We start from the raw sequence: 23409 nt of genomic DNA, 5'->3' as shown, positions 1-23409 counted from the left end.
ATATCAATAGAAAGAAACCTGTCTGCATCCTTACCATCATTTCTGAGAACTTAGAAGTCCTTTGCCCTCTCCTCCACCAAATCAAACCTCACCTGTTTTTCAAGTATCAACTTAAGGTCTACCTTCCCTACTCTGGCCCTTGTTAATCCTCTCATCTCCAGACCTCCTATGACATTCCTAATCAAGCCCATAGTTCAATATCATCTTATATTGTTGGCAATTTCATATTTGTTAGTCTAGCCTTCTTAAAAGCTTACTGGAGACTCTTTAGGATTTGATCACATCAGTTGCCCTTCTGTTCATTTCCCTTGGACCCATCTTGTAGTCATGTTCCATTCTTTTTTTTTTTTTGAGATGGAGTTTCGCTCTTGTTGCCCAAGCTGGAGTGCAATGGTGCAATCGTGGCTCACTGTAACCTCTGCCTCTTGGGTTCAAGTGGTTCTTCTGCCTCAGCTTCCTGAGTAGCTGGGATTACAGGTGTGCACCATCACACCCGGCTAATTTTTGTATTTTTAGTAGAAATGAGGTTTCACCATGTTAGCCAGGGTGGTCTTGAACTCCTGACCTCAGGTGATCTTCCTGTCTCAGCCTCCTAAAGTGTTGGGATTACAGGCATTAGCCACCACGCCCGGCTGTCATGTTCCATTCTTGAAGGAAAATGACTACAAGCACCCAAACTATTCTAGAATGGTTCCATACAAGGTTTTATTTTCAACAGCCTCCTTGAAGGCACTCTCACACTCTTTTGGCTATAGCAGTGAAATACTTTTGGGCAGAAAGATTCTTGGAAACCCGCATAGTCTGAAATAGCCTGTCTGTGTGAGCTTGTTCCACATGAAGGAAGCCAGGTCAAGAGCAACTATGGACAAGCGCTTGCACATAAGCCAAAAGGGAACTCTCAGAACTCAACACGCTCTTTGGAAATCCCAGGCTCAGATCTGCCCTGAATATTGTAGAGTAGTGCCATCCGACAGAACTTGCTGCAATGATGAAATGTTCTATATCTGTGCTATTCAATACAGAAAAGGTTTTCTATTTGTTCTGCCCAGTACAGACACTCAAAATACAGACTGTGTGACTGAGGAATTCAGTTTTTAACTTTGATTACATTTAAATCTAAATATCCATAAGTGGCTAGTGGCTTCTGTATTTGACAATGCAGCAAGGGTCATGGAAAGCAAAAGGGCTGGGTATATGACGAACAAGAGCATTTCTTCAGCTAAAGGTGTTGAGATGCTTCTTTCACTCTTATCACTGGGAGGGCTCCTTCTGCACCGAAGGAGAGCTTTGGCAGGGCTTCCAGAGTCCAGAACTATGACCTGAAGCTAAGGAGGGCAGCTTCAGTCAGCACCATAACTTCTATTTTGCAAAATGATTGAGGAATGCTTGTTTAGGTTGCTTGGAATCCTCAAATGGCAGAAACCATCTAGTAATTCTACTCTTCAACATACATTTGGGGTGAATAAAACATAGATCAAAATATCCTATCCAAGGCCACATGAAATTGAATATTCTGCTCAAGAAGCTATCACATATATTAAAACAGGTTACCAATTTCAAAGCATTAGAATACAGAAAATAGGTTTAACACTAAAACTAAGATGAATATAATTTAATCTTTGCAACTGAAGACATTTTGTGACTTTTCAGTGCCTGAGGGTTATAATGAACAGCTGGTTGAGGAGACTAAGTTGCGTTTGTTGTCATACAAAACCCAGCTGTTACTTTTTTGAATAAATCCTTCAAATTAACTTACAACTTGTCATTTGCGGCCTTATAACAAAATACATAAGAAGAATCTATAGAATCTCAGTTATTTAAGCTCGCTGGTTGTTTAAATCCTAGATAAAGGGGTGTTTACCTTAATAATGGCGTTTAGGCTAGGCATGGTGGTTTATGCTGCAATCCTAGCATTTTGGGAGGCTGAGGTGGTAGGACTGCTTAAGGACAGGAGTTCGAGACCAGCCTCAGCAACACAGCAAGACCCCATCTCTACAAAAAATTAAAAAATTAGCCGGGTGTGGTGCTGCATGCCTGTAGCCTCAGCTACTCTGGAGGCTGAGGTGGGAGGATCGCTTGAGCCCAGGAGTTTGAGGCTGCAGTGAGTTGTGACTACACCATAATACCACAGCCTAGGTAACCTGTAGTTACCTAGGCTGAAAAATGGCCTTTGGGCATGGTGGTGCACACCTATAATCCCAGCACTTTGGGAGGCCAAGGCAGGCTGACTGCTTGAGCTCAGGAGTTTGAGACCAGCCTGGGCAACATGGTGAAACCTTGTCTCTACAAAAAATACAAAAATTAGCTGGATATGGTGGCATGTGCCTGTACTTACAGCTACTTGGGAGGCTGAGGCGGGAGGATCACCTGAGCCTGGGGAGGTTGAGGCTGCAGTGAGCCCAGATTGCACCACTGCACTCTAGCCTGGGCAACACAGTGAGATCCTGTCTCAGAAAAAAATGAAGACCTTTAATACACAAAGTTAATGCTACAATCACCATTATTAGGCCTGATTATATGAGAGTGGTGATAGGTTTGAGATAATCCAGTTATTTTCTCTCATTTCTACCATTTCTTCTTATATAAGGTGTATATTATTTGCTTGGTTATAGGATCATTTGTTTGAACACATGGCTGAGCATTCCAATCAACATAGCCAACTACTTTTAGCTAGCTGTCTTTCAACAGAGTTCAGGAAAGGACAGATTTCACCTCATTATATATTACCTGGAGACCTGGTGACTAATTTTTGATCTCTGAAAATGAAAATCTCAATGCATGATCAGACGATTCTCCCACAGTAATCTAGCACAGAAGGTACTTTTTAGTTAAGGTGATGGATACTCTAATGCACTGCTTTTCAAGCTATCCATGGAGAAACATTGGCCTTGTTTTCCTTTTCTTGCTTTCAACCCATTGTGGACTATTTTATAAAATACAATAATAAGGAGATGAAAACAAAAAAGAGTCATACAAACTACAAGGCCTAATTTATTATTACTATTATATTCAACAGCTATAAAGTTATTCTGTCAAATTGCTATAAATGATCCTAACTACTTACTCTCAATTCCTGTACTGTTTGGACCAGTGACAATCTGCATGCAGCCTGGCACCAGCCTGAGGACTGGACTTTGAACAACACCGCCTTAATATACTGAGTTAGGAGGCCAGCAGGTCTTACTTTCCGGTTGGACCCTGCTGGTGGAAGCAGGATCTGGTCAAAACATGGTGCAATGAAGAAGTTGGCTGAAACGGAGGAAAGTGACCTCTAGTTGCTCTCACTGCTCATTAGCACAAGATGCTCCCACTGGACCCAGGATAGTTTACAAATGCCATGGCAATGGCCCAGAAGTTACCTTATATAGTTCTGAAAATTCCCCTTCTGCATAACTCACCTCTTAATTAGCATATAATTTAAAGTACATGTAAATATAGTTGCTAACAGTCCATACGCTATCCTCTGGGCACCCAGCCTATGGGTTAGCCGTGTAGCACTGGTTCAATCAAAGTTGCTTTTATTTATCCTTGGCTCACTCTTAAATTCTTGCCTGGGTAAAGCCAAGAACCCTCCCTGGCTAAGCCCACCAGGGCAACCTGCATCAGTATCACCTCTGTCACAAAACTTCATGCTTGATGGTTCTGAGGGGAGAACAGATAGCTACCTGTATTAGTTTGATAGTCTCATATTTGAAGGAAGTAAGACAGGGTAATTTCTTGAAGGTGTTTCCAGTTTGCTGATTCCTGACCTGGGTCATTTGGGTTCATACCTACTCATGGTTTCTGTGCTCATATTGGGCCACTGCATCTTGAGTTCCTTACTTGACCATGGTCCTCTCCTGAACTGCCAATTTTGTTTTGTTTTGTTTTGTTTTGTTTTTGTGAGATGGAGTCTCGCTCTGTTGCCCGGGCTGGAGTGCAGTGGCCGGATCTCAGCTCACTGCAAGCTCCGCCTCCCGGGTTTATGCCATTCTCCTGCCTCAGCCTCCCGAGTAGCTGGGACTACAGGCGCCTGCCACCACGCCCGGCTAGTTTTTTTTTTTTTGTATTTTTTCAGTAGAGACGGGGTTTCACCGTGTTAGCCAGGATGGTCTCGATCTCCTGACCTCGTGATCCACCCGTCTCGGCCTCCCAAAGTGCTGGGATTACAGGCTTGAGCCACCGCGCCCGGCCTGAACTGCCAATTTTTGATGTTTAGGAATAACTTCCTCCTCTTAACATTTGGCTTCGATGGAATGGAGCAGGAAACACTTAACTCAGATGAAGTCTTAAGAAAGATGTCCTAATAGGCTCTTTGCCCTGGAAGACTTTCATATTATACAGTATCTGCTGGGATTTTAAATCTGAAAATACCATCTCCATTTATCACTAGACTGTAGCTTTGGTCCATGACTCAGTTAAAAACTGACTAAATAACTTTTAAGTACTTGAAATGTTTCATTATACATGTATCACTGTATAAATATTGAGGTAACTCGTTTAATATTCTTTGTCACAATATCTTAACAAATATTTCTCTCTAGCTCAATATAAGAAGTTTGTTTGGGCCATCAGTCTTACTTCGAAAGAGCTTGAAGTTTGGTTTGTTATAGGTAGTAAGAGGTAAATAAATCTTGCTGAGAAAGCCATAGAAAATTTTTACCTGTTTTTCTTTTCCTCCATCTGTTCATTTTTATCTTGATAAATTTCATGGTTTTGGTTTCTACTCAGAACTTGTCATTTTTAAAAAAACTGCTATAAAGCAAGTTTGACTAATTTGCTTAATAAAAATGTATTTCACAATGGATAAAATATGATTAATGGACAGATAATAACTTCTATTATAAAAATATATTATTTTCTTTTTAAGAAGTCTAAGAATATTGTGCAATTTGCTTAAACTTTTAAATAATTCCATGTCTAAAGGTCCCGGGTTATCTAGCCAAAGTTACCCTGGATAGGTTGTAGCTGCAGTCATGTTTTTTGATCCTCTGCTATGCAGACACAGGCTAAAATCCACTGTGGTGCTAAACATTAGATGACTAAATCAGGGGCATGGTAGATATACAGAACTTTCAAAATTGTACAGATGCTAACATAAACCGTCATACACAAATAGTACTTTTGCTTTAATCAATCTCCTAACTGGAATATTTCCCAAAATATAGACCCCTGCTTCTATTCCTTTCCCATCCACTCATATGGTTTTAGGATTCATTTCCCAAGTTCAGTTCAATAATTCAAATATTTCTCTTTGTCATTTCTTTCTTTGCCTCAAATTCAACAGACCTAAAATAAAATCAATTTCATAATCTTAGGATTGGAAGAGATCCCAGGGGACATCCAATCTTGACTTTAATGGCTACATAAATAGCTTCTATAAAGCTTCCAAGAGGGAGGGGTTCTCTAATCTCTCCTTTAACATCTCCAGCTCTAGGAACTCCCCTCTTTCAGGAAGCCATTTTGGGTACATAGCTTCCAACGCCAATTCTACGTCCAGGTTTTCCTACACAGGAAATTGTATCATCCTCTTTCCAGTTCCCAGGTCCTCTTAATTAAGTCAGCACCATCTGATCACTCTCTAAACCTTCCACAGCTAATCAGGTAAGAGATGGGTCAGGCCTAAGTTTTTAATCAGCCCCCTCTCACAGCCCCATAATTCCTGGGACATAATTAGTTGCTGATTAATTACAATGATATTTTAAATCTATCAAGAGCTCAATCTTAGCGAAAGAGGGTTTCTTACTTTGAATCTTATGCTTCACGTGATGTTTTTGACCCAATAGCCATGTGAAAATTATGTTAATCATAGGTTAGAAATAAAATTACAGTTCACTAGCAGATGAAGTGATAATTGTATAGTTTATACATCATTTAAAACTCCTGTGGAGAGAAAAGTGCTGACTGCAATGAAAAATGACATTTTGAGAATTTTTGGTAAAATCTATATAGTTCATAGGAGGAAGCTCATTTTTTTAAGTTCCTTGTATTTTTCTTGCCCTTTAATAATGTGCAGACCCAGCCTGGCTTTCCCTAAAAATCAAACAAACACAATCATCTACCTTTCCTGTTATACATATAATGCTATAATGCTAGCACCTTAAAATTTCATGAAAAATGAAAAATGTAAACTTTTGGCAGCCCACTTAATTTATTTTCAAATTATTTCAGTAGCATGGATAAAAATAGGAATACTGGATGTTACAATATCATATTTCTACATACATGAAAACAAAACAATGCCAAAAGATCAGTTATGTGCAGTTCATTAAGGCCAAGATTCTTTTCAGATCTAAGATACAGCATTAGAAGAAAATGACTTATAGAGATGAGTAAATCACCAGTTATTACACGAAGTTTCCAAAAGCTGTGTTGCTGCAGTGAAACCTGTTAAAAACAGGATGACTCATGCTGTTGTTTAGAAGCTGGATGACAGAAACCCACTGGAGTAGGCTAATTTCCCTCACTTCTCACACCCCAGTTATAAACTCATTACATTCAGGGAATGCAGCATTAAGTTATTTGAGAACTGCTACTTCCCAGAGGATGTAATGAGGTAGACATTAATACACAGGACAAGGGAGACTACTCTCTCTTATTTAGATCCTTAAAAACAATAAACTTCCATAAGAACTGAAAGCAGGTACTCAAGTAGACGTATATGCATGTTGGTAGCAATGCTATTCATAAGAGTCAAAAGGTGGAAACAGCCCAAGCATCCATCAATCCATTCATTGATGAACAAAAAAATTGTGGTATATCCATACAATGGAATATTACTCAACCATAAAAAAGAAGGAAATACTGATATATGCTACAATGTTGTACCTCAAAAACAGTATGCTAAGTGAAAGAAGCCAGGTACAAAATGTCACATAATATATATTCCATTTATATGAAATGTCCAGAACAGATAAATCCATAGAGACAGAATGAAGACTGGTGGTTGCCAGGGCCTTAAAGGGAAGACAGAATGAGGAGGAACTGCTTAAGGGGTAAGGGATTTTGTTTTGGAATGACAGTAATGATCTGCAACAAGATAGAAGTGGTGGTTGAATGTATTAAATGCCACTCTACGTTTTATAAGCCGCTGAATTGTTCACTTTAAAATGGTTGAAAAAAATAAAAACAATGAACTCCAGTCTTAAAACCATATTCTTACCTCTAGAATCCTCTCCACTATACTTTATACTTACCTTGCACACCATGGACGTCGTTGCTCCAAGTCGAGCAGCTTGGACACACTGGTTGGCACCTTTCCCTCCAAAGCCAATAAAAAACTTATGTCCATGGATGGTTTCTCCAGTTTTTGGCAAACGAGAAGTAAGACTATTGTAATTTAAAAAGAGAAGAAAAAAGGCATATGGTAACTGTAATCAATTTAAGTTCTTTAGAAGAGAGGGAAGGTTATATGGTAGAGCTCTAAACAGTCTTAACACTTAGAATTACGAGCAGAAGCAAGGAAGATTGTCTCTTCCTTTAGGATGACATTTAGTAGTTTGCATCATTATCAAGAATGAGTCTCTTTGACAGAATTCCTCTCTGTCTCCTAGAGCCCACTACTGCATCAGGTTTATTCATGAACACCTTTCCTTCATATTCCCTTTCCTAATGCCAGCACAGAACTTTATTCACAGTGGGATTTAATAAATGAGATGAAATGAATGTATATTTCTATATGGATTTATTTGGTTACTTTAACAAGAAACAGGAAGTGTATCAGGATTCTGATAATCAAGTACAGGACCTAAGGAGAGAGGGAAGTTACAATTCCAGGTACTAAAGAATCTTTTTTGTTTACTAAGCGGTAGAGTAACAGTGGGGTGTTCAGACAGCAGGATCAGGTTTTAGTCTTAGGCCATCCTGCATACCGCATCATTTCATGCACTCACTCAAAAAGAGCATCTATTTTAAAAAAGGAACCCTAAAGAGCTAAGTTATTTTTAAATTTTTATTATGGAAGATTTCAAACCTATAAAAGTAGAGAAAGCAGCATATTGACTTCCCTTACCCTCATTCACCTATCATCCAGATTTAATAATTTAATAATTATCATCTCATAGCCAATCTTGTTTGAGTCAATACCTTCATCAGTTTCTCCAAGAGGTAAGAATTTTTACCATAATGCTATTATTGCCTAATGATGATACTATTAAGTGAGGCAAAAATAATAAAAGGTTTGATCCAGGGTATGATTTTTATATTTCATATTATTAAAGATGGAAGGTATGAGGAAATAAAATATTTGAAGGATGGAAGGAAATGATTGACTTTAAAATGAAAGAGGCGTTCTGGGGAGTTCCAGGGCAAGTGAAGACGATGGGCGCAGGTGGCATGAATATTGGCTAGTTGGCCACAAAGAAGTGGGCCAAGGGCCAGAGGGAGAGATAAAAAGAGGGTAGGTGTGACCATAAAAGGTTAATTAGCTTTAGATAGGAAAGAAAGGTAAAGAGGTAAGTTCACAATAGTAAGGCCACTGAGAACCTATGCTGCTTTTACAGGTTAGAAATCTATATTAATTTCTCACATAGATTGTGATCTACCTGAAGCCAGTATCTTATATTAGAACAAAGCAATGCCAATTCCTATAGGTCCCTAGCAGCCAGTTTGCAAGGGGATGACTTATAACTGATGCTAAGAACACACAATTGTTTCAATAAAGACCAAGCTCAACCTGTTAACCTCCTTATATAGCTCTAAAAGTGTCAATAAATTGAGCTGAACTACTCCATTCCCTTGCAGTACACTGTCAAATATGGTTGAGATTCAAAAGAGCCTCATCAATAATTTGAAAACATCCCACTCCTCCCCTTTAAAGTCTATTTTTATCTTGGATTCTAAATGCATTTATAGTACTGATGAAAAAAATATACATTTAGCAGGTTCACTTCTGAAAAAGGTACTCAATCAAGAGAAAAATGGTTTTAATGTAATGTTATTATCCTGTCATTTAATTTAGCAATGACAAGTGATGATGAGATTTTGATTTGCATTAGAAATCTTAAACATTTTAGGATTCTGTTATGAACAGGCAATGATGAGTAATCTGTGTGATTGAGTAACTATGTGAATTCTTGGCTTACTGATGCTGCTACAAACAACACTCATAGCAACCTTAAAAAGAAAAAATATCCCATGTGGCTAAAAACAGGCCAAATAACTTGATTAGTAAGACTGTCACTAAAGAAACTTACGATTTCCACTATATTTATACTTAGATCTGGGTTACAATTCACTGGTTTGAATCAAGTGTAATTTTTATTATTGACTGTGAGAATTCATTTAAAAATCACCAGATGATTACTGGGATGCATACGTATGTGGGGGAAGGGCAAAATCATGGGTACAGTAGGTGTGTTTGATGTGGGAGCAGATGGCTGGGATTTAAACTCATTTCTTTTTTTTTTTTTTTTTTTTTGAGACGGAGTCTCGCTCTGTCGCCGAGGCTGGAGTGCAGTGGCCGGATCTCAGCTCACTGCAAGCTCCGCCTCCCGGGTTTACGCCATTCTCCTGCCTCAGCCTCCCGAGTAGCTGGGACTACAGGCGCCCGCCACCTCGCCCGGCTAGTTTTTTGTATTTTTTAGTAGAGACGGGGTTTCACCATGTTAGCCAGGATGGTCTCGATCTCCTGACCTTGTGATCTGCCCGTCTCGGCCTCCCAAAGTGCTGGGATTACAGGCTTGAGCCACTGCGCCCGGCCTTAAACTCATTTCTAAACAACTTCTATTAACACAAGCACTGTATTAATTCAGTGATCACTGAAATTCTTCACTCTTTTGGAATTTTGCTAATTTCTCCTCTTTTTCTTCTGCATCCTTCCCCTACTCTTGTCTTTCTTCCCTCAACTGTAGACTTTCCCTGTATGAGGACAGGGACCAAGTATGTCATGTTCTCCATTTTATGCAACGTGTCTGTCACTTGACAAGAGGTCAACAGATATTTGCTAATTGAACAGATTTTTGTAAGACTCTCCCTTTGTCCCTCCCTCTCTCTCTTCTTTTTTTTTTTTTTTCAAACGGAGTCTCTCTCTGTCACCAAGGCTGGAGTACAGTGGCACAATCTCGGCTCACTGCAACCTCCACCTCCTCGGTTCAAGTGATTCTCCTGCCTCAGCCTCGCGAGTAGCTGGGATTACAGGGATGCGCCATCAGGCAAGGCTAATTTTTGTATTTTGGGTAGAGAGGGGGTTTCACCATGTTGGCCAGGCTGGTCTCGAACTTCTGGCCTCAAGTGATCTACCTGCCTTACCCTCCCAAAGTGCTGTGGTTACAGGCATGAGCCACAGTACCCAGCCTCCCTCTGTCTCTTTTCTGTGTCTCCCCAATATAGCATCTATTCCTGTCCTGAAATGAGGATGTGGAGGTGTTGATTAGGGAAGCAGGGGGAGACTGGCAGGGATGACTGGGCAACTGTCTGACAATGACAACTTCATATTTTACCAGATCTTGCCCATTGCATTCCCAGTATCAGCAGCATTCCTCTTCCATAAGCAAGAACTGTAACTAGAAGTGATATATTCCTTCATTCATGCACTAATTCAACAAATGTTAATCATTGTGTCCTGATGTACCTCCAAGGCAAAATCAACTTGTTGACAATGGCATTAAACCTAACCCTGATGCAAGTAATACATGAGTGAAGAAAATATGTCACGGAATAAGGAGATTAGTACGTTTCTTTTTTTTTTTTTTTTTTTGAGGTGGAGTCTCACTCTGTCTCCCAGGCTCGAGTGCAGTGGTGTTATCTGGGCTCATTGTAACCTCTGCCTCCTGGGTTCAAACGATTCCCCTGCCTCGGCCTCTCGAGTAGCTGAAATTACAGGCACGCACCACTACGCCCAGCTAATATTTTTTGTATTTTTAGTAGAGATGGGGTTTCACCATATTGGCCAGGCTGGTCTTGAACTCCTGATCCACCTGCTTCAGCCTCCCAAAGAGCTGGGATTACAGGCCTGACCCATGGCGCCTGGCCTGATTTTTTTTTTTTTTTTTGAGACAGAGTCTGCTCTGTTGCTGAGGCTGGAGTGCAATACAAAAATGGCTCACTGCAGCCTCAACTTCCTGGGCTCAGATGATCCTCCCAACTCAGCCTCCTAGACAGCTGGGACCACAGGTGCACACCACCACCTCCGGCTAATTTTTTGTATTTTTTTGTAGGATGGGGTTTTGCCATGTTGCCCAGGCTTGTCTCAAACTTTTGGGCTCATGCGATCCTCCTGCCTTGGCCTCCCAAAGTGTAGGGATTGCATGTGTGAGCCACCGTGCCTGGCTGATTTATGTTTTTTAAAAGGAAAAAGATGGCCGGGCGCGGTGGCTCACACCTGTAATCCCAGCACTTTGGGAGGCCGAGACGGGCTAATCATGAGGTCAGGAGATTGAGACCAGCCTGGCTAACACGGTGAAACCCTGTCTCTACTAAAAATACAAAAAACTAGCCAGGCATAGTGGCAGGCGCCTGTAGTCCCCGCTACTCGGGAGGCTGAGGCAGGAGAATGGCGTGAACCCGGGAGGCGGAGCTTGCAGTGAGCCGAGATCGCGCCACCGCACTCCAGCCTGGGCGACTGAGCAAGACTCTGTCTCAAAAAACAATAAAAAAAAAAAACAATAAAAAAAATAAAAGGAAAAAGACATATGTATATGTTCTCCCATGATATGTACATGCATAAAAAGTGAAAAGTTAAATGACAGGTATTCACAAAGAAAGGTGGGGACTAAAAGTTCATGTTTTACTTTATATTCTCATGTACATAAACACATACGACAAGAATATTTCAGCATATTATACGATACCACTTGTCACTACTTCAGATTCATGTGGCCTCTGCCTCATTTGCTAGCCACCAGTTCTTCGTCAGCACTAGCTGGCTTCTTGCAGGTGTCACCTAACAGAGCCTTACTGAATGCTGCTGTCATCCCACCCCTGGGCTTCGGTCTCTTCAGACTGTCCTGAAGGACTAAGCAGCCAGTGGTCAACTTGCAAATGTCAAATACCTTTGTATACGCTCTTCCTTCTTCCCTGTCCCCTGCTCTTGACTCCTGGGTTATGGTGCTAATCGAGTACGTGCACTTAAGCCTCTTGTCTTATGCTCCAGTTTCTGTTAAACCCAGACTAAGACAGTTTATGGCTGATTTAATTTTTTTTAAAGTAAATAAACTGAAGAGTGGAGAGAGCAACTAGAAAGTTAGTTACAAACAGGCAGAAGCATTTCTGAATTATAAATCCTAATTTACTTTGAATTAGACTTTCCTATCTTTCTTCCTTATTGAAATCATGGAATTATGCTCAGGTTCAAGAAAGCATCTGCACAAAGCAGTGTCTCCTGGGATAAAGCATTACTATGATTTGTTCTAATTTTAAAAAAAGAGGTTTAACAGAGTGTCAAAGACAGAAAAATTAAATTGCTCAAATTAAAAAGAAAAGGAAACAGTATTAGTAGAAATACGTTGTTACTACCATTTAAAGGTAAAAATAGTGTAAATTTCTGAATGAGGGAGAAAACCTGAACAGAGAAAACCATGCCTAAGAAATATATTTGAATTTAAAACAAATACATAGCTTTTAAAACGCCACAATTGTCTGTAGGTTGGATTGAAAGGAACAGTGATAAATGTTCATACATGGCCCTAGTCTTCCCTGCCATGAGAGGCCACGTGGTTAGAGCCTGGGTGTGCCAGGCAGGAGGCCTGAGCCACTTACTGATTGTATTACTTTTGACAGCTTTTCCCTCTTTGAACCAGCTTCTTCTCTTGCAAAACAGGTTTAATAATACTTGTCAACTCCTTAAATGCCTGGGTTTTGTGCTCTGAGTTAATTCACTGACAGGTGTTACCAGAACAACTTATCAATTGCTTTTAACTTCTTGACAATGATGTGGTTTTTACAGATTCTCAGAGATTATTCAAACCAAAGGAAGGAATGACCCGGTTATACCGGGATGAGAAGTCTTTCAACCAAAGAGGTCACACTAATATTGGCTTCAGCCAAAAGACACCAAATGCGTTGCTTTTTGGCTTTTGCATTGATCTTTTCTCCTTTTGGCTGCAAGCTTCTGACAACAGAAGCCTCTATAACAGGAGATTGTACTGTTAGTTATTACCCAATTAAAATTCATTACACTAATTTATTATTCTTACTGCCTGTATTCTTCAACCATATCTGTTCTTCTCGGCATTTGTATATGCCACATTTAAAAGGCTGAGAGTAATTTCAAAATCAAGTTAGTGACATCTATTTCTACCTCCGTAAAAAAAAATTCCCAACTAAAAATTCATTCTATGTTCCCTAACCCTTCATTTGGAGACATATATGTTATTTATTTAAGGTAACAAAACATAAATTATGCTTTATACAGTTTTTAACTGATCTTGATTTCTAACCCATATCTTTTTATTTAAGAGACAGGTTCTTGCTCTGTTGCCCAGGCTAGAGTGCAGTGGTATAATCACAGCTCACTGTAACCTCGAACTCTTGGGCTCAAGCGATCCTCCTTCCTTGGCCTTCTGATTAGCTGGGACTACAGGGGCACACAACCATGCCCAACTAATTTTTTTTTTTTTTGTAGAAATGGGGTGTTGCCCACGCTACTCTTGAACTCCTGGTCTCAAGCAATCCTCCCGCCTTGGCCTCCCAAAGCACTGAGATTACAGGCATGAAACTCTTATCTTTTCCTAGCTAAAATGTCTGCGACAAAAATGTCATTTTGTCTGAAGATGCAGCTACTCTGGAATTTGTACAGTGGACAAACAACACTCTAGCAGAAGTGACCAGTCTTTCAGAGTGTCATATCCTTGACCCCTATTTAAAATGTACGTATGTGTGAAAAAGTGTGGTACCAGGCAATGAGAGAGACAATAAAGATTAGTACATTATGGTATTCTCCCATGTTACAGTCTTACAGGGCTGACTTCATTCACATCTCTGCTCAAATGTTACCTCTTTAGAGAGGACTTCCCAGACCACCTTACAGGAGACACTCCCTTCTTGATATAATTTTTAAGTATTGACTTATTCATTCTGACAAAAACAAACAAAAAAACAAAAACCACCAGGTTTTTGAATCAGAGACAGCATTTAAATACTTATACTTTAGTTCTACAGTCCCCCACAAGGTTACATGATAAGAATAACTCCCCAGTAATGAATTTTGGAGCCTATGTAGGACATTTCACACACAGCTGCTGCTCCTTCTCCCCTCTGGGGTGGGGGAAGAAGCAGCTTGCATCACCTGCACATGACCTACTGACCTTTGCTTTGTAAACAAAACATCTCAGGGGGAGAAGGGGAGGGTCTCTAGGTTTACAACCCCTAGCATGAAAACAAATGATCTTGGGGAGAAGTCTCTGAATCTCTCCACAGGTCTTTAACTTCCAAGGCTTGTTTGCCATTTAAATATTCTTCAGGCTGGGCGCACTGGCTCATGCCTGTAATCCCAGCACTTTGGGAGGCCAAGGCGGGTGGATCATGAGGTCAGGAGATCAAGACCATTCTGGCTAACATGGTGAAACCTCATTTCTACTAAAAATACAAAAAATTAGCCAAGCATGGTGGCGGGCGCCTATAGTCCCAGTTACTTGAGAGGCTGAGGCAGGAGAATGGCATGAACCTGGGAGGTGGAGGTTGCAGTGAGCCAAGGTCGCGCCACTGCACTCCAGCCTGGGTGACAGAGTGAGACTCCTTCTTAAACAAACAAACAAAAAACATTCTTTAATCCGGTGCCAGAAATCTTTGCTCAGAAAGTCCTGATCATGCAGAAACATGAAAACATTCATGAAGCATTACTTCCCAACAATTTTCTTCGTAGCAATATCACTACATGACATTACAATACTCATTTCCTTCTTCTTTTCCTGCTTTCTTTTGGATTAACTGTATTCCATTTCACATTCCCTGTTTGTGTCTTATAGTCTACCTCTCTCCTCCTCCTCCTCCTTTTTTTTTTCTTGTAGAGACAAATCTCAGTAAGTTGCCCAGGGCTGGTCTCGAACGCTTGGCCTAAACGGAGCCTCCTACCTTGGCCTCTCAAAGTTTTGGGATTACAGGCATAAGTCACCATGCCTGGCTGATTTTTTCCCCCCTATTATTTTAAAAGTGGTTGATCTAGTGTTTAGAATACGCATCTTACACTGATCACACTTTATTTTCAAACAGTACCATACTACTTTACTTAAAAATGTAATCTACTTTACGTATTCTTCCACTTCCTCTTCCTAACCTTCGTGCTGTCATACGTTTTACTTCCACATGATGTAAACCTCACAATACTATGTTACTACTTTATTAATTTAAAATGTCAATTGCCTTTTAAAGAAATTATGAAGTGAAGAAAAAGTCTTTGTATTTACCCATATATTTACCATTTCTGAGGGTCTTCATTCCTTTGGATGGATCTGAGTTTCCATCTGGAATCATTTTGGTTCCACCTAAAGGAACTTCCTTTAACATTTATTATAGTGTGAGTTTTCTGGTGATAAATTCTTTTATTTTCCTAAAAAGTCGTTAGGAAGTCTTTATCTTTCCCCTTTATATTAGAAAGATATAGAATTCCATGTTGACAGTTTATTTTTCAAGCACTTTAAAGATTTTATTTTCTTCTGACTTACATCTTGTTTCTGACAGGAAGTCTGCAGTCAATCTTTGTTCCTCTATATGTAACATGTGCCTTTTTTGCTTAACCTCTGGGTGCTTTTAAGAGTTTCTGTTTATAACTGATTTGCAGGAATCTGATCACAATGTGCTCTGATGTGGTTTATATCATGCTCATCCTGCTGGATGTTCATTGTTTGCATAGTTTGCATCAAGTTTAAAAAATTTTAGCCATTATTTCTTCAAATGCTTTTAGTGCCTCTCTGCTTCTCTCTCCTTTTATTCTTAGACTCCAATGACATACATGGTAGACTGTTCCACAGGTTACAGACACTGTGCATTTTTTTCTCTGTTGCTTCAGTTTAGATAATCTCTTTTACTAGTTTTTCAAGTTCACTTATCCTTTCTTCTGTCATGTTCACTCTATTAGGCTCATCCAGTGAATTTTTTATTTCAGATATTGCATTTTTCATTTTTTAGACCTCTAATTTGGTTCATTCATATATCTTCCATTTTTCTTGTATTCATCTTTTTCTTTAAATCACTGAGCACATTTGTAACAGGACTTTTAAAATCCCTTTCTCGCTGGGCGTGGTTGCTCATGCCTGTAATCCTAGCACTTTAAGAGGCTGAGGTGGGAGGATTGTTTGAGTGCAAGAGTTTGAGACCAGCCTGGGCAACATAGTGAGACCTTGTCTTTACAAATAATTTAAAAATTAGCTGGGTATGGTGGCGTGCACCTGTGGTCGCAGCTACTCGGGAGGCTGAGGTAGAAGGATTGCTTGTGCCTAGGAGGTTGAGGCTGCAGTGAGCTCTGATTGCACCACTGCATTCCAGCCTGAGTGACAGAGTAAGACCCTGTCTTAAAAAAAAAAAAAAGCCTCTTTGCTAATTCCACCATCCCTGTTTTTCTGTGTTTATTTTGAGTGAGTGGTTTTTCTCCCCACTCTTGGTTATAGATCACATTTTCCTGATTCTTTGCATGTCTAGTGATCTCTGGATGCTCACTAGTTGTTCCAACATGGGCAGAAATAAATATTTTTGAATGAATGGTCTACAGCTTAAAAGACATTATATAGAAAGTTGAGATGACAGATGCCTAATAAATAATACAGATAAATAATATAGAGATGACAGGTACATAATAAATAATACAGTGGGGTGAGAGCAGGGCAAAAGTGCTATGTATGACAGATGCCCAAGGGAAAAAGTAAGCCAGTTACGAAATTTCCAAATTGGAAATGAAGTTATGTGACAGGAGTCTTTATAAACTTAGTTGGGAATATGGTCAGAAAAGTGGGGACAAAAAGGGGCACATCCTTTTTATTCTTCCAATATAGCATGGAAGGCTGAGTATACAAGGTGTTGGGAGAGGCTTATCACTCAAAATATTAAACATACACATAAAAATTAAAATACCACCTAAGCTCAGCAAATCTTTTTGGATAATTATATGTACATCTCCTTACTTCCAGCTGAGAACAGTCCTAGAAGAAGAAAAAAAGTTGGATAGGGTGGTGGGGAATGAGCTAATTTTGGAATTAGAGATAGCAAGAGGAGAGGGCAGGCAAAATGCATATGTATGTATAAGGGATTAGGAAGTGGGGATTGGACAACTATTGCCATTTTGGATGGCAAAAGGTATGTGTACAAGAACTGGAAATTGGGAAAATCAGAATGCTGAAAAACAGAGCAGAAAGGGTTTGGTGGAACAAAGTCATTTGTCAAAAGTTCCTGATGACTTGCTTTTAAATTCACTGAAGACAAGAAAAGTATGCATTTGTAAAATAATAAAAATGACAGTGACAAATAACTACAAAACCAATATTTTATTTTGTATTTTGCCAATTAATTATAGTAAATTTTAAATTCTAGAATGACTTCTGTCACTACATTATAATTATCTGGGTTACATCTTTTTGCCATCTGTTCATGTAGTTTAAAGAAATAAAAACAGATTTTAATTTTATCCTAAGCAAAATACAATTAGAAGGATAAATCAGCATAAGAAAAAATAATGTAATCTGGAGTCAATTACTAAATTTTAATTTATCTACTGTTTTTGGTGATCATGTATAATCAATAACTCATTACGTTATTTTGAGCTTAACAGGCATTATCATCAGTTTTAGGGAGAAAGTGAGAATTCAAAAAGTATTGGCTTATCAAAAAAACACACAGCTGTTAGGGGTTGAGCGAATTTTTAATTCAGCTATTCTGACTCCATTGCTATAGTTTTTAACCACAATATGCTACTTTCTTTGGCAACTGGTATTCTTTCAATTTTGACTATTATGTTGGATATTCAATAGATAAAACACACAAATATTTACTTAACAGTCATTTATATAAGGGCATAAGAAACAATAATTCTATACTAAAAACGACCTATATTTCATCTCTTTCCACCACTTCTTGTTTTGAGTGTGTCACTAGGTAATGTTACAGAGGAAAGAATGGTGGCTTTCCCGGTGGTCTCTTGACACTGTTCATTCTTAAAATCTTACTTATATTTCAAATATCTTTGCATAGCCTATTCTGTAGGCCTAAAGGTTCTTTCCTTTGCTTCTCAGTTGAGCTAATCCAATCAAATCCTTTAAAATTCAGCTCAGGGTCGTTCGCCTCTGCATCTGACAAAGGGCTAATCCAGAATCTACAAGAACTCAACAAATATACGAAAAAAACAAACAACCCCATCAAAAAGTGGGGAAAGGATATGAACAGACATTTCTCAAAAGAGACTACAGCCAACAGACACATGAAAAATGCTCATCATCACTCGCCTCAGAGAAATGCAAATCAAAACCACAATGAGATACCATCTCACACCAGTTAGAATGGCAATCATTAAGAAGTCAGGAAACAATAGATGTTGGATTGAGGATGTGGAGAAATAGGAACACTTTACACTGGGTGGGATTGAAACTAGTTCAACCATTATAAAACAGTATGGCGACCTAGGATCTAGAACTAGATGTACCATATGACCCAGCCATCCCACTACTGGGTATATACCCAAAGGATTATAATTACTTACTACAAAGACACATGCACACGTATTATTGCGGCATATCAATAGCAAGACTTGGAATCAACCCAAATGTCCATCTGTGACAGACTGGATTAAGAATGTGGCACATACACACCTGGAATACTATGCAGCCATAAAAAAATGAGTTTGCGTCCTTTGTAGGGACATGGTCAGCTGGAAACCATCATCTTAGCAAATATCACGAAAACCAAACACCGCATGTTCTCACTATAGGTTGAACAATGAGATCACTTGGACTCAGGGGAACATCACACTGGGCCTATCATGGAGGGGGGAGGAAGGGATTGCATTTTCATGATATAAACGTTATGCACATGTACCCTAGAACTTAAGTATAATAAAAAATCAAATAAAAAAAAAAAAAAAAAAAAATTCAGCTCAGACAATCATCTCCTTTGGGGGTCCTAATATAGTAAGTCCAATTGAAATAATACATTAATAATGACGGATATTTCCAGAGGACTTATTATATGATAAATACTGCACTAAACACTTTCTAACTATCAGTTCACTTAACCATTACAATAATCCCATGAGAAAGTTATTATTATTTTCATCCTAGTTCACAGATAAGGAGAATGAAAATCAGAGAGATTACAAAACATATCCATGTTCACCCAGTTGAAGATGGCAGGGCCAGAATTCAAAGCAAGGTTGATCTGACTCCAAAACTTACAAGATATTATCCAGAAATGTACCTAAAGCCTTTGGACCGATTTATATTTTAGGATTTTATAATTTATTGTGTAATTTTTATTTAATAGTAATTATACTTCTGAAGAACGTTGGTGTTCTACAAGCTGAACTAAGATGTTGAGATGGAAAGGTCAAATAACGGTGCTCCTTTCCTACTTAATTCAGAAGGCATTAAGTGAATGGACACAATGTTATCAAATTTAACTTTTCTTCTTAAACCCCTGCGTGCAGTATTCTTTATGTAACCTATAGTCTAGCAGAAGAGAGCACACAATTTCATGGGAAGTATGAATATAGTTAACTGAAGTTTAGTGTTCTGTGGTATTCCACAAAAAGCATGACTTACTTGTGCTCTACAGCAGTGGTCCCTAACCTTTTTGGCACCAGGGACCGGTTTTGTGGAAGACAATTTTTCCATGGATCAGGGGGAGGAAGTGGTTTCGGGATGATCCAAGCACATTCCATTTATTGTGCACTTTATTTCTATTATTGTTACAATGTAATACATAATGGAATAATTATACAACTCACCATAATGTTGAATCAGTAGGAGCCCTGAGCTTGTTTTCCTGCAACTAGACGGTCCCATCTGGAGGTGATGGGAGACAGTGATACCTGAAGTGTGTTGTTTATGTCCAGTCTACTCCATAATCTCATTTTGGTTGCTGTTACTGCAGAAAACCCTGCTCACAAAGATAGGATGTTGGAAATGGAAGCAAGCTTTTCAGGACTTTTGGGGCAATCTCTGGATATTCTGCCTTGACTTCAATCTGGACTGTATGAAGATTTGAAGCTGTTTCAACATAGTTTTAAGGCCACCGTCATTTGCGATTTCAAGCAGTTGGTCCTCCTCCAGCACGGACAAAGTCGATTCACCTTGGCTTATCCACAAATGGGTTGCGGAGCCATTCCTTCCCAGTTTGGGGGGTCTTTTGTGGTTGGGAAGTAATGCTTAAACTCCTTTGAAAGCTGAGATATGTGATCATGTACCAGCTGAGGGAAAGAAGGCCCTGGCTCAGTCTCTTTCAAAATCTCTGCTAATGTTTGAAATATGTCAGAAATTCCAGGGTTCACTTGTCACCCCCATAATTCCAGTTTGGTTTTGAATGCGGCCCCTTTATCTGACAACTCGAACACAGTCGTTGTTCTCCCTGAAGTGACAGATTTAGTTCGTTGAGCAGGTTGAATATGTCACACAAGGAAGCAGGGTTTGCAACCCATTCTGTGTCACTGAAATGTGCTGCCAGTGGTGACTGTTTTTCTCAAAGAAATCTCTGGAGTGGCTCTTGTAACTCAAAAACTCTGATTAGTGACCTACCTTTAGAAAGCCATCTCACTTCTGTGTATAAGAGAAGACATGTGTGCACTGTGCCCACCTCCTCATAGAGCTGTGGGAAGGAGACGTGAGTTAAGGGCATGTACTTTAATGTGGCTGATAATTTTAATCACATCCTGCAAAATGCTGTTAAGTTCAGGTGACATTTTTTGGCTATCCAGCATTTCTCTATGGATGACATGGTGTGTAGACTCACATTCAGAAGCAACCTCTTTGATCTGAGTAGTGAAACCAGAAAGCTGTCTAGCCATGGTAGCCACTCTGTCCACGCGTATACTCACACAAAATGACCAGTTCAGTTTTCCTGACATGTAATCATTCAAAGACTTGAACAGTTCTGCAGCTGTGGTGTTGGTTGGCAACAAAAGTGCACATAACATATCCTCATGCACATCCTCCTGAAAAATACATTACACAAAACAAGCATTGTTGCCTTGTTGTCAACATCGGTAGACTCATCAACCTGGACTGCATACCACAGTGACTCACTAATCCACTCTAGCAATTGTGCCTCAATGTCCTCTGCTATTTCATCAATTTGTCTAGTTATGGTGTCAGCCGAATGAGGAACTTGTGCCACCTTTTGGACTGCAGCCTCTCCTAAAAGTTCATGACAAATGTCTTTAGCAGCAGGCAAGGTCAACTCTTCATCAACAGTAAAGGACTTCTTAGCTTTAGCGATGCGTTTAGCCACTAACAATGATACTGTCAGTACAGACACATTTGATGAAGCTGTGGCCTTCAATGATTGCTTCTGTTCTTCCCGTTCACTTTTTTTTTTAAAACTCCAAAGGCTTGTCTTTTAATGCACAGTGCTTGGTCTCCATGTAGCAAAGCAGTTTTTAAGGTTTCATGGCTTCGTTGGATAGCCAGTTACGACATATTATTCAAAGCAGGTTTGGAGAATGTGAAATCACCTATTGCAATGCACCCATAATTTAAATAGGACTCTCGGTCTTTTCTTTTAAATGCAGCTTTCATTTTGTTGCCAGTCTTAAAGTCTTCTGCTGTCTCATCACTGGGTCTTTCCCCCACTTTCACAGAAGCTCTCCAGTGACGTTTATTTTTTACTCATTTTGGCTAGGATTAGCTCATTGGCTTACCAAAACTGTGACTGGGACAAGTGTGCAGCATGAGAAAGAGGCATGGTAAATAAAATAATGGGTGGGCCATGTGTGGGCTAAAATAACTGTCGGATTCTGACTTAAAGCCTGCTACCAGATGCAGCTGTACAACTGAAGTACATCAACTCACTTGCCACTATAAAGTTAAGCCTGCTACCAGATACAGCTTAACTGTCACTTGCCATTCACTGATAAGGTTTTGACATGAGTCTGCAAGCAGTTGACTTATTATGGTTTCTGTGCAGTCAAACCTCTCTGCTAATGTTAATCTGTATTTGCAGCTGCTCCTCAATGCTCCACCTTAGATCATCAGGCATTAGATTATCAGCAGTGCACAACCTAGATCCCTTGCATGTACAGTTCACAATAAGGTTCATGCTCCTATGAGAATCTAATGCTACTGCTGATCTGATAGGAGGTGGAGCTCAGGAGGTAATGTGAGCAATGGGGAGTGGCTGTAAATACAGATGAAGCTTTGCTCACTTGCCTGCCACTCACCTCCTGCTTTGCAGCCTGGTTCCTAACAGGCCACGGATCAGTACTGGTCTGTGGCCCAGGGTTTGGGGACTCCTGCTCTACAGCCTTAATGAGTTTGAAAAATAGTGTTCTGAAGAGCGGTGTATTGTAACATAACACATTTAAAATAAATTCAAATAAATCAGAACTCCCAACAAACGTGACTGGATTACATTCTCTAGTAAAAAGAAAAAAGTATCGCAGTTATGAAAAAATTAATAAATCAAGCCAACAAAAGGCTAAAATCCAGGTATATGCTGTTTATGAGACACAATGAAGGGAGAAAAGAAAAATAGACAGGACAAGATATACAAGGCAAATAGCAACTAAAATAAACCTGGATAGCTTTACCAATATTAGCCAAAAATTAAAAAATAAAAAAGCTTAGGGCAAAGACAGATAAAATATGGCAACTTGCTTTAATCAAAAGGTTAAATTCATCAGCACCACAGGAAAGGGGGAAAAACGGTTAAACTCAGCAGGAAAATGTAATAATTCAAGTCTAAAGATAACCAATAAAATAGCTGTAAAATACATAAAACCAAAATAAATATAACAACAAGAAGAAATTGTCAAATCCACCATCACGGTAGGTGATGTTAATACAATTCCCTTGGTAAGGGACACGTCAAGCAGACAGAAAGTCAGCCTAGCTTAATGAATGTATATAAAACACCACAGTTGAACACCCAACAAACAAAAAACATGGCAAGAAGGAAGCAATCTGTGGTGGAAGCAGAAGCTTGAATGGATGCAGGAGTATAAAGGAGACCAATAAGGGCAAAACACTGGCAGGGTTGGGAAGTAGGTGCTATACTCGCAGAGAAAGCCTGCAAATAGAGAGAGGAGCGAGGGTATGGAGCACACATGGGGAGGACAGTGGGGCCAGGGAGCCCTGGGGTAAAAATTCAACAACAATCCATTTCCTAGGAACCTTCCCTGGTTCCTGCTCTTCCTGAGACCTGGCTGTTAAGCTAATTCTGGGTCCCCTTGCAAGCAAGTATCCATTCTTGAAGTAACTGAAATGATCCTCTGCTCATTACAACCGAAAGAACTAACCAGTTAAATAATGCAGTTTCCTGGCTGCAGCTGTCAGTAGGGTGAAAGTTCTGCTGGAACCAGGG

The 23409-nt window shown here is 39.6% G+C and overlaps 1 protein-coding gene across 3 annotated transcripts in view; it reads right to left on the bottom strand.

Annotated features, from left to right (window-relative positions):
* Window positions 1-23409, bottom strand: part of RBKS (ribokinase) — a 109521-nt gene that overhangs the window by 69634 nt on the left and 16478 nt on the right. For all 3 annotated transcript variants that reach the window (XM_033176185.1, XM_033176183.1, XM_033176184.1), the window contains exon 2: window positions 7176-7308. In XM_033176185.1, the coding sequence (XP_033032076.1) occupies window positions 7176-7308 (133 nt within the window). The remainder of the gene's footprint in view (window positions 1-7175; window positions 7309-23409) is intronic.

Source organism: Trachypithecus francoisi, unplaced genomic scaffold, assembly GCF_009764315.1.
Source record: "Trachypithecus francoisi isolate TF-2019V2 unplaced genomic scaffold, Tfra_2.0 Lachesis_group17, whole genome shotgun sequence".
Taxonomy (NCBI): Eukaryota; Metazoa; Chordata; class Mammalia; order Primates; family Cercopithecidae; genus Trachypithecus; species Trachypithecus francoisi.
Note: the sequence above shows the minus strand (reverse complement) of the source record. Positions and strands in the feature narration are given on the sequence as shown.